Source organism: Acipenser ruthenus, chromosome 5, assembly GCF_902713425.1.
Source record: "Acipenser ruthenus chromosome 5, fAciRut3.2 maternal haplotype, whole genome shotgun sequence".
Classification (NCBI taxonomy): domain Eukaryota; kingdom Metazoa; phylum Chordata; class Actinopteri; order Acipenseriformes; family Acipenseridae; genus Acipenser; species Acipenser ruthenus.
Genome location: NC_081193.1, coordinates 23,218,795 through 23,232,445, shown reverse-complemented (window position 1 = coordinate 23,232,445; position 13,651 = coordinate 23,218,795). Strand labels below are relative to the sequence as shown.

The following is a 13,651-nucleotide window of genomic DNA, read 5'->3' as shown; positions in this document are numbered from 1 at the left end:
AAAATGTTATTGATATGACATAGAAGAAGTAGATCTGGTTATTTTATGGTGATTGGTAGGGTCCTGCGTTGTACGCAACCTGTTTTTTTCAATTGTAATTCAACTGCTAACCCCTAGATGTCCCTGCAGCCACTCCAGTTATAGCAATCGAATTCATAATTAAGAAATCAACACAGTACGCTTTGACTAATTAGAAAAAATAAAAGCTAATTATAATGAGTATAAATGTTAATTGAATAAATTGATGCGTTAAAAGAAAAATGGAGAGACCTAAACATGGAGTCAAAGACATTGCAATCGAAAAGCATTTCATTGAGCAAATGCACGCAACAATATCCACCTGGTGTTCTGTACACTGATGGGTAGAATTTATTTTGCACAACTTGCAATTTATCTTTGGACCACACTCAAGTCAATAATCGACCGACATTTATCATCAGAAAAACACAGAAAACGAAAGGCTGAGATTGACAGCTATGAGACAGCGTCCTCCAGTAAACATAAGGGGAACAAAAACGAAAAAAATGCCTCAGATGTTATTTTCGATTTGACAGAGCATTTGATTTGTGCTGATATTCCCCTGGAATAAATTGATAATCCCAAACTACAGTTCATCTGCACTCTGAATTACTCATCGGTGTCACAGGGCGTTGTGAAATGTTTAAATGCATTTGAAGTTCATTTTAATAATGTGACTGGATTTGTCTCCGATAATGCTAGTTACATGATCAAGGCATACAATGACATTCTTCGAGGTTTACTGCCAAATTCAGTACATTTGACTTGTAATGCCCACATAATAGCCCTTGCCAGCAATATCTGGGCAAATAATTTTCCGAATGCAGACAAGCTGGTTGCAACCGTTTAAAAAAAAAAAAAAAAAAAAAAAAAAATTTAAACATTGCCCAAGCTGATAACTACGTTTTAAAGACCACCTGACAGAGGCAATCCAACAAGAAGGCTTGACTTTATCTATGAAGTTGCCACCTGAGCCATGCATAACACGATGGGGCACTTGGTATTCTGCTGCTGAATATCATTCCAAATACATCCCTTTTTACCCAGGCTTCGTGGAAAAGGAAATGCACATTTCACCAAACACTGTAGTGTTAAAGGACCTCCAGAAACTGCTTAAAGATGTGCAAAGTTTAAAATCTCAACTCTCCCTAATTGTGACGCATGCCAAGGGACTAGTGGATCTGATTCAGTGGTTTGAAAGCCATGAAGTGGGAGTCCATCAAACATATAATAAAGTTGCAGAATTAATACATTTATACCGAGCAATGGCACAAGACGTACACAGCACCCGGATCAATGCAAAAATAAACCACGTTGGGATTATAATTTCTTATTAAATCCTAAATTTACCATTTGGTGTAGTATGTATACATCGGTCACATTTACTTTTTTGTTTTTGTTGGTGGCACTTTCAATCTGAAATTTGAAATAATTCATACACGAGAAATTATTTTAACAAAAATAAAAAGGCAATTAATTTGCCTCAAGTAGAAACATGAGCTTAGTAGCATCTTAACACTGAATTTTTTACAGCTTGCACTAGTGTGAATACAAGGCTGACATTCGGGCAGGTGTTTTGTGGCATATGTGGTAGTCTTGACAAAGTGCAGGAGGCATTATTTGTCGGTGGGGTATAAGACCACAGCTATACTGTGTGCCAAGTTCTTCACCCCTGCTGATTTGTATACACAAGCCCAGTGCAGTGTCTCTGGCATCTGTTTGATCAAACTTACTTGCACAAGTGGTTCCATAAAATGTGCAGTATTACCCAATGGCCTGTTTAGTCACTCCATGTACAGATTAATTGAGGTAATTTAAATGTAAGGCAGCCACTGGTCCCTCTTGTGATTCGCACAGATTTTCCATAATCCGTAAAACTGTTTCAAATACTATATCAACACGGCTTAATGCACATAACAAATGCCTGCTTGTTTCAGTTCTACTGCAATTTGGTGTTTTAACAAGCCACTATTATCGCCCTTATCCCAGGCTATGGTTTACCTGGGCACCAAGTGCCTTCAAACAGCTACATACTTCAAACAACTTTATAGATCTGTCAGTAATACTGGAGGCTATTTCTGTTTTGATTTGTTTGTGATTTTAAGTTGAGAAAACCTTTCAAGCATGTGTGTGCTTTGTTTTTGTTTTGTCTGTCCACAACACCTACAAATCAATTCACTTTGTGTGGCGTTACAAAACAAAGGCAGAAGCCCTGGTATCAGCAGCTTTCTTGCTTCAGCTAGTTTAATTGATTGGCCTAGATGTTCTTTGTGGGATGAAAGGCATACATTAAGTGAGTTGGAGTCCTTTGACTCTCAGAACTTTACAGGAAATTATATACCCCCATGCCTTCTTACGGGGTAGGAAAAACCTGGAATTCTGTACACCTAATCAACCCAGAGAGCTGTAACGCAAGAGCGCAGCATTAAAAATTAACAGGCTTTCCTATTGCAAGACTTTGAAACTAGTTTTGTTAGTGTACACTCAAAGGCAACACCAAAATGGCTTGCTGTCATTGGTGTAGAAGAATCTCCTTCAACAATTAATTTTTGTGGAACACTTTTTGACTAACTTGGTCTAAATGACTAACTTATAGATGACTCAAGACGTTGAAGGCCAGATGTTCAATGATTGGAAGATTGCACCGTACTACACTGTTTGCACCCAGAAATTGTGAGTTTAATCATCTATGAAATATCACAGGGCTGCAGTCATTCCTGTCCCACATGGACCCTGAGGCCAGGTTATTATTATTATTATTATTATTATTATTATTATTTATTTCTTAGCAGACGCCCTTATCCAGGGCGACTTACAATTGTTACAAGATATCACATTATACATTATTTCACATTATACAGATATCGCATTATTTTTACATACAATTACCCATTTATACAGTTGGGGTTTTACTGGAGCAATCTAGGTAAAGTACCTTGCTCAAGGGTACAACAGCAGTGTCCCCCACTGGGGATTGAACCCACAACCTTCTGGTCAAGAGTCCAGAGCCCTAACCCCTACTCCACACTGCTGCCTATAGGTTATAGTTAATTGTTCCAGGTACATGGTGTCTTGGAATTGGAAAGTGGGGTGTAATAATACATCATCCTTAGACCAATGCATACCATGCCTCACCCATAGTCTGTTTTTGAAGGGGATTCCTATTTTGGAATATCGCAATGATGTCTGGTAACCTAGGTATTGGCTGACAATTAGGATACCGTAAAACTTCAAATACTCGCCGGTCTCTAATAACTGCTGGGGCTGCTGGGAAATATGGTAAATAGACGCCGGGTCTCTTTTAAATGGCGGATTATGAATAATAATATTATGCGCGTCATACTGAATGTTCCAGCCAATACACACACGGCTGTACAGCAAGCTTACCAATTTGTGTTTCAACAGCGATGACGAGACCCTGAGGCTCAGGATGAATGATAAGAAAACTGAATTTAACTTATTTTAAGGTACATGTAATGCATACAGTTATTTTTATGACGCTATTCATTTTAAAACCAGCTGTGAAGTAAGTAAAATACAAACTTGTTTTCTGATATTAACAGGGTTGTCTTTAGTGAATGTTTGTATTTTGCTCATTTTCCAGCGTTCTTATTTATCAAGGTACACGTTATAAAAACAAATTAGTCACTTTTGCTTTGATTTTGTGATAAAACTGGTACTTGTATTGATTTTATTGTTAATCTTTAAACAGTTTGAAGCATTTTTGAGTGTGTTGTGGGCTAACAGTATGAACTTATTTTTCGTATTAACACAGTATTTCATGCGGTTGTTTTGCAATGAAGATTCGTTGCTGGTTAATTTTTCAGCGATTTGTCCATGCTTACCAATGTGCACGTTTTGAGGGTGAACAATAAATATAATGTGTGTTAATAAAGATGATACTTATTGGTTTTATTCATTTTAAAACTTTTTTTTTTTGTCTTTTAGTGGATTTTACTGTTTTTATTATAATACAAACTGTTATTACCCACTGACACAACCTTTTTAATGACGTTGCTGGGATGTTGTAATTTACTTATGTCGTTTCTATAAGGTTGTGTGCAGGCAGCTTTTTCATGATTGCATCTGAAGTATTTGCAACTGTTAGTGATCTTACATAATAAACGCAGTCTCTCAAATAGTCGCTGGTCTCCAATAGCCGCTGGGGCTACTGGCAAATATTGTAAATAAACGCTGGGGCGTTTATTTAAAGTTTTACGGCAATTACTTTTTTGCATTCGTCAATATGAAACCATACTAGGTGGAATTAATTAAATGCCAAGGACTTATTTCAGCCTTGTATACTTCTAGAATGTATCATCGGAACTCCTATTGAAATACAGCGAGAAATCTGATTTAAAATATTTTTTGTCCTTTTGGTTAAGCATGGAGTTGATATACTTAGAGGCAACAGATCCCTGTGTTCCTAAGTTCGCAAACATATAATGTTTCAGGAGTCCAGTTTGTATTTGACAGTTGTCTTAAATGCTCTGCAGCCCTAAACTATTTTAATCTGCTTACCTTGGATGTTTCACTCTTGTGCATTTCTGCTATACTATACAGTATATTCTGCCACAGGCATCCTAGATGGCATAACCAAAAGCTTGAGTATTTCCAGCATGACCCATCCTTTTAATACACTAGTATGAACAGTTACTGGGGTATAATTAAAAAGGGATATGTTTTAACTGGTGAAATAAAAAATGCATAGGCTGCTGAGGGAAGCATGGGTAAGAATCGCCTGGTCGCAGAGGCCGAGAAGAGGGCCAACACCCGCATCCCGGCTGGTCCTGACTCCCTGCCACAGATAAATACAGCGAACAAGGAGTGGGACAGGGCTGGAGATGCAGTACTGATTGTCCTTTTGATATGCATATGCAGTACCTTTTAAACCTGTTTTACTATGAATAAAACTACTTATAAACCGTGCATGTAAAATAAACAGTTTGTGTGAAAATAAATTAGACCTGCTAATTTAAAGCTTCCAGCTCCTCTACTGTTGTCAAAGAAACCTCGTACAGAGTCTGTGGCCACAGCAGCCTCGGCAGTAGACAAAACTGAAAGCACCAGAGTTTTAGTTTGCCCGGTAAAGTGCTGCTGTGTGTGCTCTTCAACCCTTCCACAGCTTGTTGTCTAACTTCTCCCACACAAACTGTGTCATTTAGATCCCCTTCTCAGACACCATTAATGTAGAACCTTTTATCTGCTATTTTACCTTTTAATTATAGAGATGCTCCTTGATTTAGTGGGCTTGAATTGCATTCGTGCCCATTCAATGTTATTGGTTAATTTGCCCAATAACCGATTAGTGCAGGTTACTGTTGTAGTCATGGTTGTCATGTCATCCATGTATGCTCAAATTGGTGGTAGTCGCATTCCAGAAGCCAAGCGCGCTCCTCCCATTACCCTTTTTGATGCCCTAATAATTGCTTCCTTTGCCATGGTAAAAGCCAGTGGAGAAATGGTGCATCCTGCCTTTTATTCCAACTTCTAGGCATTGCCATGTAGTGCTGGATTTAATAGGGAAATAGGGCGAAACTGACTGATGCTTGTAGAATCTTTTTCTTTTGGTATAAAGACTCCACCTGCTCGGCTGCATGCTATTGGTACAACCTGTTTTTCCCATGCCACTTTCATCAGTTTCCACAGGATTCATAGAACTCCTGAAGCACTCTTGTACACTCTGCACAGAACTCCATTAGGCCCTGGAGATGATGATGCCCTTGCTTTTTTCACTGCTTGCTCTACTTCTTTCCACTTAGGTGCACAGTCCTCCATTTGGTATTCTGGTGGATTGATAGGTGGGATATCTGAAGGAACTGACATAAGCTCCTGCTTTTTTAATCTGTTTGTTTCCTCTAAATATTTCTCCAGCTCAAACTTTAAATGCTTATTTTTTATGACCCTTTGTAACAGATTGAGTCCCTCCTTCTGACTTTGTTCTGCTCTTCTTCATTGCTTCCTCAGCTGTCTCCTTTCTCTAACTAAGCGTTCCATCTCCTGCTGCCGTCTAGACTTTCCAGGAATAGTTTGTACTTTTTCCTTCCTTTTTTCAACTCCAAACCTCTCGCTTCCATATGCATAGATGATGTCCCCAAATTTATTCAGCTTCTTTTCAACTGTTCCACCTTTCCAACGCTGAACAGAGATCAGTGTTTACTGTGTCCCACGCTGTTTTCTCACAAGCTCTTGGCCATTTAACTCCAGACTTGTGCCCGTTGAGGTTCGTTTCTCTCTTATGCTGGTTTGTCTGACCGGGTTCACAAGGATCGTTATGTTCATCACTTGCTGTATCCATGCAAGTCCTCCTCACATCTATGACGGGTGCTGATATCCTGCGAACTGTGGCTTGCTTCCTGTCACTGGATTTCATTTGACTGACTTCATAAGAAGTACTGATCAGTGCAAGGTCCTTGTCCCTTCGCCCTCAAGCATTTCATTCTGCCTTGATGAATCTTCAAACCCCTGACCGTTGTCACCTTGCTCCAGCCACAGACACAAACCTGGAGCTCTTTGCTTGAACTAGTCTTTTGTGAAGTACTCTTCATTCTCCTATCCGTTTCCGTTCCTAAGTCGTTAACCGTGTTGTCTGACGTTGAGTCCTCTTCCGCCACTGCTCTTGCACACTCTACTGATGTTTTTCTCTTTAATTTCTTAGAAGCCTTGGGCGGATAGTTGGATACTGCCGACAAGGGTAGCTAACCCTTGCCAGCCCCGATGGGGTCTCTTTCCTCCTGTCAGCTGTCTCTCCAGGCTGTCACGAGGTCTTTCCCTTGTTGCCAGCTGCACTGTTCACAGCAGTCACTGGACGTATCCAGGGCTTCATGATTTCAATTACATGAGAGTAGATGTTAAAACTTCATGCTGATTTGAACTCGGCTCTCGCCAAGATGAGCACCAACGAAGACGTAGCTTTACAGTAAACTAATGTGATCCATCTGCATACAAATACATTTCCAGGCAAAATTAGATCATAAAGCACATTTACTGTATTTATGTTGTGAAGCCTTTTCTGACCCGCAGGTCTGTAATAAAAACATGGATCCACTCATGTGTAATAAGCAAGCTTTTAAAGGTGTTATAACCCATGCTTTAAAAAACATTTTCAACATTGGACAACTCAAAATAAAAATAAATGATATACAATATCCCACCAAGGCAAGATCCATGTCTGTGTTCTTCAATCTACTCAGTCTTTTAAAGGTATAATGCCTTGTCTAAAGAATATTGCTTTCCATTTGGTTGTTTTTCTGTAGGCTATTTGTGTGTTCAATTATGACTTCTGTTTTAGCAAAATATTGATAATGGCAATGTATTGTTTTGTTGCACCATTTAATCTTTTAATACCAAGTATTTTTATTAGCTATTGAAGAACTAAAGGGATACATTTCTGGGGAGTGGAGGATGGACACAGAACTGTATATACACATACGTACAGTAACACATTCACGTGTCTTGGTCTAGGATCTGATATAGGATTAAACTTGCTTAGTTTTATTCTGCATCAGCCTGTCCATCTCTGTCTGTCAAAATTTTAAATATGTGCGGATATATATGCAGCTCTGGGGAAGAATTGAGGCCATCTGTCTTTCTGACTTCAGACTGTCTATGTAGCACTAAATGTTTTTCATTTATCTAGAGAACCCTTTGTTCAGTTCTGATGAAACTTGCAAAGTTCAGTAAGCACAAGTCATTGTGAGGATCATAATCTGGCGGTACATAAAAGGCTCACATGTTTGGAGAACATTTAGTGAACTGCTTATCCGGTTATGATGAAACCTGAAAAGGACATTCTTTAGCTCAAGTTATTAGGATTTTATGGAGACGCCCTGTGTGTCTGCACACAGTGTTTCTCAAGTTTGAATATACAGTACCTAGAGAAGCACTTATTGAATTGTAATAAAACTTGATTTGGACATCCTTTCATCGTGTCAGAATCTGTATGTATATGGAGGCATCTGTTCATTTGTCTGTCAAACTTGCCTGTGTACATGAGTATGCAGTGGGGGTTTTTTGTATTGCTTGTTTACTATGTAGGATGTAACTTAAGTCCATAGAAATTATAAAAAAGGATGTGTTTTCTCAAAGCAGCTCACAGTATTGAAACAGGAGGCGGTGATCTGCATTGCATCTGCTCCTGTTCCACCTCCCCTGGCAGGTGTTGTGATAGGACAGTGGTGTCGTGGGAGGAATAAAATGAGTGCAAGTCGGCCAAAAAAGGAATTAAGTACTGTGCTTATTTCTATATAGCAGTGTGGCAATGTGCCCCACCCCTGTGTGTTTTTGTGTTTTATGTTGTATGTAATGTGTAAATGTTGGTGTATTGTAGTTGGTACACGGGATATAATGTGGGTAATGAGCACGAGTCTTTAAAATGTATAATTGTATTTAGGCACGGGGATTGCACCATCACTTCACGTGCATTTAAAGTATTCAATAATATATGAGCATGGGGTTGCACAGAATTAGTTCACATGCTGGGATTCAAGTGAATAATTAATTAGTAATTGAGTTCCGACACAACAGTATATATAGATGCACGTTTTACTCACTCGGGGTTGTGTGTTCGGTGAGTGGAGAATGGATGTGGAGAGGATAGAATTTAAAAAACTAAACTAAGTAAATATAAGTTTGTTTGTACTCACCGTGTTTGTTTGTCTGTTAGTCCACTGTTTGTTTTAGTGTTAATCCGGTTTGTTTGTCTATTTATTTTGGCCTCAAGTGCCGTGTCCTGTTTTCTGTTTAAACCTTTTATTTTGCAATAAATGTACTGAGCGCGGCCATTGCGGCTCAGTTTCACTCATCACTACTGCCTGTCTGTGTACTCCAATGATTGCCATTTGCTATCACAGGATAGTCCAATGTCATTTCTGAGTGATTGAGGCTAGCACGGAGGCTTCGTTGATTTTAATTAATTAATATTTACAATAAAATTATGTTGATGTGTCCAACAACTAGAAACCTGTTTGAGGGACTATTGTGCTTTTTGTTGTATCTTGTTATTTTTCTGTGTTCATTTTATTATGACTATCTCCAGATGGGGGTACGCGGTGGACTACATTTTTTTGGAAAGGGGTATGCAGCGTAAAAAGATTGAAAACCTCTGTTCTAATGTGATTTGGTACAATGAATATCCTCTACTCAGTGATACACCAGCATCACTGTGACACATTTCCCAATATTTTCCCCAGAAGTGATAGTGAGTATTGTAGAGACACCTTGGTTGTATCTACAGCTTTACAGTTTTATTTTGTGTTCTTCAGAAACAAAAGGTCCGTAAACTCTGTTGGCATATTTAAAACAAACAAAAATAAGAAATGGTGGTTGGTTCTAAATCAAACATATTGACCCCCTCACTGTAGAAAATGGCCCCCTAAAATTGAGAGTCTGCAAGTCCTGGAGTAAACACTGATTTTAATGTAGTTCCAATCTACAGTTACAGAACACACATTTTGTCCATTTAAACACTCTCTTCGCCTCAAGGAAATGGTACATTTGCATTATGAGCCTATTAAAACCATAACATTGTGTCACATGGAGAAAATGGATATACATTAATGATATCGCGTAGAAGAGGTGTGTTTTTTTTTTTTGTGGTATTCAATTTATTTTTGGAAAAAGCCCAACCCACCCTGCTTGGCCTAATTAGACATGTGCCTCTAGTGCCCTGTGGCCACAGTATATATGAGTCAGTTTTTACTTTTATTACATAAACTGAATCTAGTATACACTGTTACAGACTATTCTAGGTAGGTCCTACTGTATGTGCTAAGGCCAGCATGTACAAAAACTTTCATGTACAGAATTTAGCAGCAGTGAAAGTCAGTGTCATGGTGTTTCAAAAATATTCTTCTGTTTTTAAAGCAATTGGCCAAAAAGTTCAACGTTTCTACATTTCAAGCATTCAGAATTATCTACAACTGGTATCTGCATTATTGAAATCCTTCAATGAATAATAGCCAGAATAGGGGAGACGATGTGTGCAATTACAATCCCACTGGCAGTAAATCTCATGATTAATTTACACTTGTTTTAGTTACTGCCTCTGATGTGATGGGTTTTAGTCATTCTTCCATTCCATTACGCACATGCTTAGTAAGTGGTTCCATTGCGTCTGTTTTTGAAGTCTATATCTATCTGCTAGTTTTAATTTTGTTGATGGTTTATAGTTTCAGGGGATCAATTATTATTTTTTTAAGCTGCAGTGTACTTTACGTGAATTAAAAGGTCTGTAATGTAGATAATGGTTAAAGGTACTACATCCAACTGCACCCACCACCCCCCTCTTCCCGGGCAGGGTCCTGCAGCAGCAGAATGAGGACCTGCGACGAAGGCTCACCTACACCACCCACAAGATGGAGGCGATGGAGACAGAGTTCGAATCCAGCCAGCACTACATGGAGGCAGAGATGGGAAGGACCAAGGACGAGCTGGAAAAGATGAAGGATAAGTTCCGCAGGTAGGAGAGTCAGAGTCTAGAGCTTGCAGGAGCAAGGGTGACGTCGTGTAGTGGATAATGCTTTTTACTATAGTTAGGAGTCCTGATCAATCTTATTCTCTCCAGTTAGGTCATATCTGTGCAAGCTGTCGCTGAGTTGGATGAAGTGTGTTGGGTTATGGAAGGCATTTGATGAACTTCTGAACACAGCGACCTGTGTTGACTTTAAAGGTGTAATAACCTCCAAAAATTTAATGTAAAACACTAAGTAAATAGTGTTTATTTTTCATATAGAAAATGTTTAATGGTTTAAATGCCATTTGCACACAAGGTTTGATGTATCAGGTTTAACAGAACCATGGGGGTGCAGACTGGCATCCACAGATCGCGTGCACGATCAGTAGGGTTAAAAGAGGTTTGTCAAGCTCTTCATTATCACATTCCCTCAAATGTATACAAAGCACAGTAAAACACAGAAAAGGAAGTTTTTATTGAGTTTGAAAGTTTATCTTTTGGGTTTCTACATTTCAGGGCTACAGTACACTATTATAAAACGTGTATTGATTCTACTGAATAACAAAGAACTGAATGAATTTGATATGATCTTAGTTGAGATGGTCACTATGAAGCTCAAATCCCTATACATATTAATTCACTGTGAACAGACGTCATGCATTCCACAAACTTTTAGGCATAGATCTCATTATGCATGTTTAGATTTGAGTTGTCTTTTCAAAACCTGTTTTATTCTATCGTTTGTTCCAAAAAAGCAATTTGGCTACACTTGTGCTCCTAAATTGAAAAAATAAATGAATAGACAATTCAGATGCATGGATTTTGTGTGTGTGTTTTTTTTATTTTTTTATTAAAGTTATTTAATTTTAAATTATCCATGCAGGTTTTTTATCACTTTAATCCACTTGGTTTAACAAGTGATTTATGACTTAATTTCCAGGTGTCACCACAGTCAAACTGCTCTGCCCTGTGGGATTCTGTGGTCTTTTATAACGGTTGGCACGAACCCCTCTACCATTTGTGCAATCTATTTTTTTTTCTTGTTTTCTTTTTAGAAGTGCAGTGGAAAATGGAAAAATATGTCTGGCAGTAAAACCTATTGATCTTTATAAAGGGTATGCAAGTGATGAAGCTGAACTTCATCTCCATTAAGTCTGGGACTGGTGTAGCCCATGAAATTCTGGAGAGTCGGGAGTATTCTGTCTGAAATGATAAATTGTATATCTGATTTAAAACATTTTAAAAAAAAAAATCCATATCAGACTTGAAAATGGAAACCCTGCTTCTACCAGCCAAGCTCTATTTTAAAACTGCATGTAGATTACAACTACTAGCTAACTGTAGCAGGTGGTAAACATACTTTTAGCAAAGAAGACCATTGGATAGCAGTTTTAACCATTCCTGGTTTTACTTTTAAGTTTAATAAGACACACCTGAGCTTGATGCCTACACACTGTGGATATCAACCTCTTAGTAAAACCTGGAATGGGTTAAATTGCTATGCACTAGGAGCCTTTTTCCATCTCTGTTTTAGAGAACACAAGCACTTATCATTCATCCCGCAGTTTATATGTTGAGTACAGTAGAACCTACATTATCTAAACCATCATTTTAACACCCTTAACGTGTTCTACTTGTCTTATAACCTTCCTGTGCATCTAAAGGCAAATATTCATTTTCCATGCCCCTGGAGCAGTTTGCGTAGTCATTACGTTCTTCGTTGAAAGTACTTTCTTTGAAGCAGAAACACAATCATTTTCTCATGTACATGGCTGTTTGCAAGCCAGTTGCGAAGTACATATTGCTTCCTGCGGTTTTTTTTCTCCTGCGTTCTTATGGTTTTTTGTTTGTTCAAATATTAAGCACATGAATACATCGGTACATACAGTATTTGTATTGTTAATGCCACAAAACGATGGGTCACTACAAACTTTTTAGTTGACTTCAACATCTCTTTTATAATTCAATCACTGGAGGCTTCCTTGGCAACATACACGTTGAGAAAAGGAGCAACTGCAGACCAGTCACAAGCAGAGATACTACAGTAGCTGCTGCCAGTCTGTGATCACTCCACAGCATTACATTCAGTTTGAACAAAACCGTCCTACCCCCACAAAGTCCTGGGATTTTATATACACAAATTATTGGTGTTTGCATTGTGAACGTTGGGCTTTCAGTCTTAAGTGTCTCTCAAAGTGCAAAGGCTGCTTCTCCCTGCTAGGTGCTGATGAATCGCATGCTATTGTGTGAGACACGTATAACAGCTCATCAGCAGAGCAGAGTAGTGGATTCTGTATCAATCACCCATCCCATTTGTCCAGGATCTTTAGAATCAATCAAGACCAAAAGGTGTTGAGCATGACATTTATTGCAACAGAGACAAAAAATAGTCAGAAAAGTGATGGCCCTGTTTGTTTTGAGTAAATTTTGACAAATCATTTCTGACTAATCTGAAACCGAGTGGGCAGGGGATTGCTACATTTAAACAGGTCTATTTTTAATGTTACGGGCTAGATTCAGCAATAGAGATGAAAATACTAGACATATAGTGCATTCTAGATTTATGGCTTATTCTGGTTGCGAGCTTCATTTTATACAGATCATCGAAAGCATATTTAGACTGTTTTAGAATCACTGGTCACTGCACACAATTTGAGATTTGTTTTTTTGGGGGTTTTTTTTATGCATCCTAATATAACGAAATGCATGTTTCACATAGTTTCTTAACCACACATTTCATCAGGACAAGCACTTGATACATTGTAAACCTGCCTTGTATAAAATATAATTTCATCCTGCATTGAGCATGAAGATGGCAAAGTGAACCTGGGTTTAATTTTAGTAATATTAAAATAAACTTTGAGCCTTTACAATTGAGTTCAGTCCTGCATTTTTTTGTGAAGCAGAGTTAATGGCTGTCTGTAAAGTGCTGGGCTAGGTGACCTTTGCAATTGGTTGTCAAGTCTCTGATTTCTTTGTGCAACAGAGTTGTGTCACGCCTAAATGGTTTATATTTTTTTATTTTTTTCCTTTTTCGTATGCAAACAGTAGACAGTATTAACGTTTCTTCTTTTTTCTTTTCTTTTTTTTTTCTTCCTGCCCCTTTGCAGATTGCAGAACAGTTACACAGCATCCCAGAGAACCAACCAGGACTTGGAGGACAAACTTCATGCACTGGTA

At 38.4% G+C, this 13,651-nt stretch overlaps 1 protein-coding gene across 3 annotated transcripts in view; it reads left to right on the top strand.

The window, feature by feature from the left end:
• The window catches only part of LOC117402967 (tight junction-associated protein 1-like), an 84,277-nt gene that overhangs the window by 45,551 nt on the left and 25,075 nt on the right, over positions 1-13,651 (top strand). For all 3 annotated transcript variants that reach the window (XR_004663485.2, XM_059023844.1, XM_034004708.3), the window contains exons 6-7: positions 10,316-10,477; positions 13,582-13,648. Coding sequence is in view for 2 of the 3 variants with exons in the window: in XM_059023844.1 (XP_058879827.1) it covers positions 10,316-10,477; positions 13,582-13,648 (229 nt within the window). In the remaining variant the exon portion in view is untranslated. The remainder of the gene's footprint in view (positions 1-10,315; positions 10,478-13,581; positions 13,649-13,651) is intronic.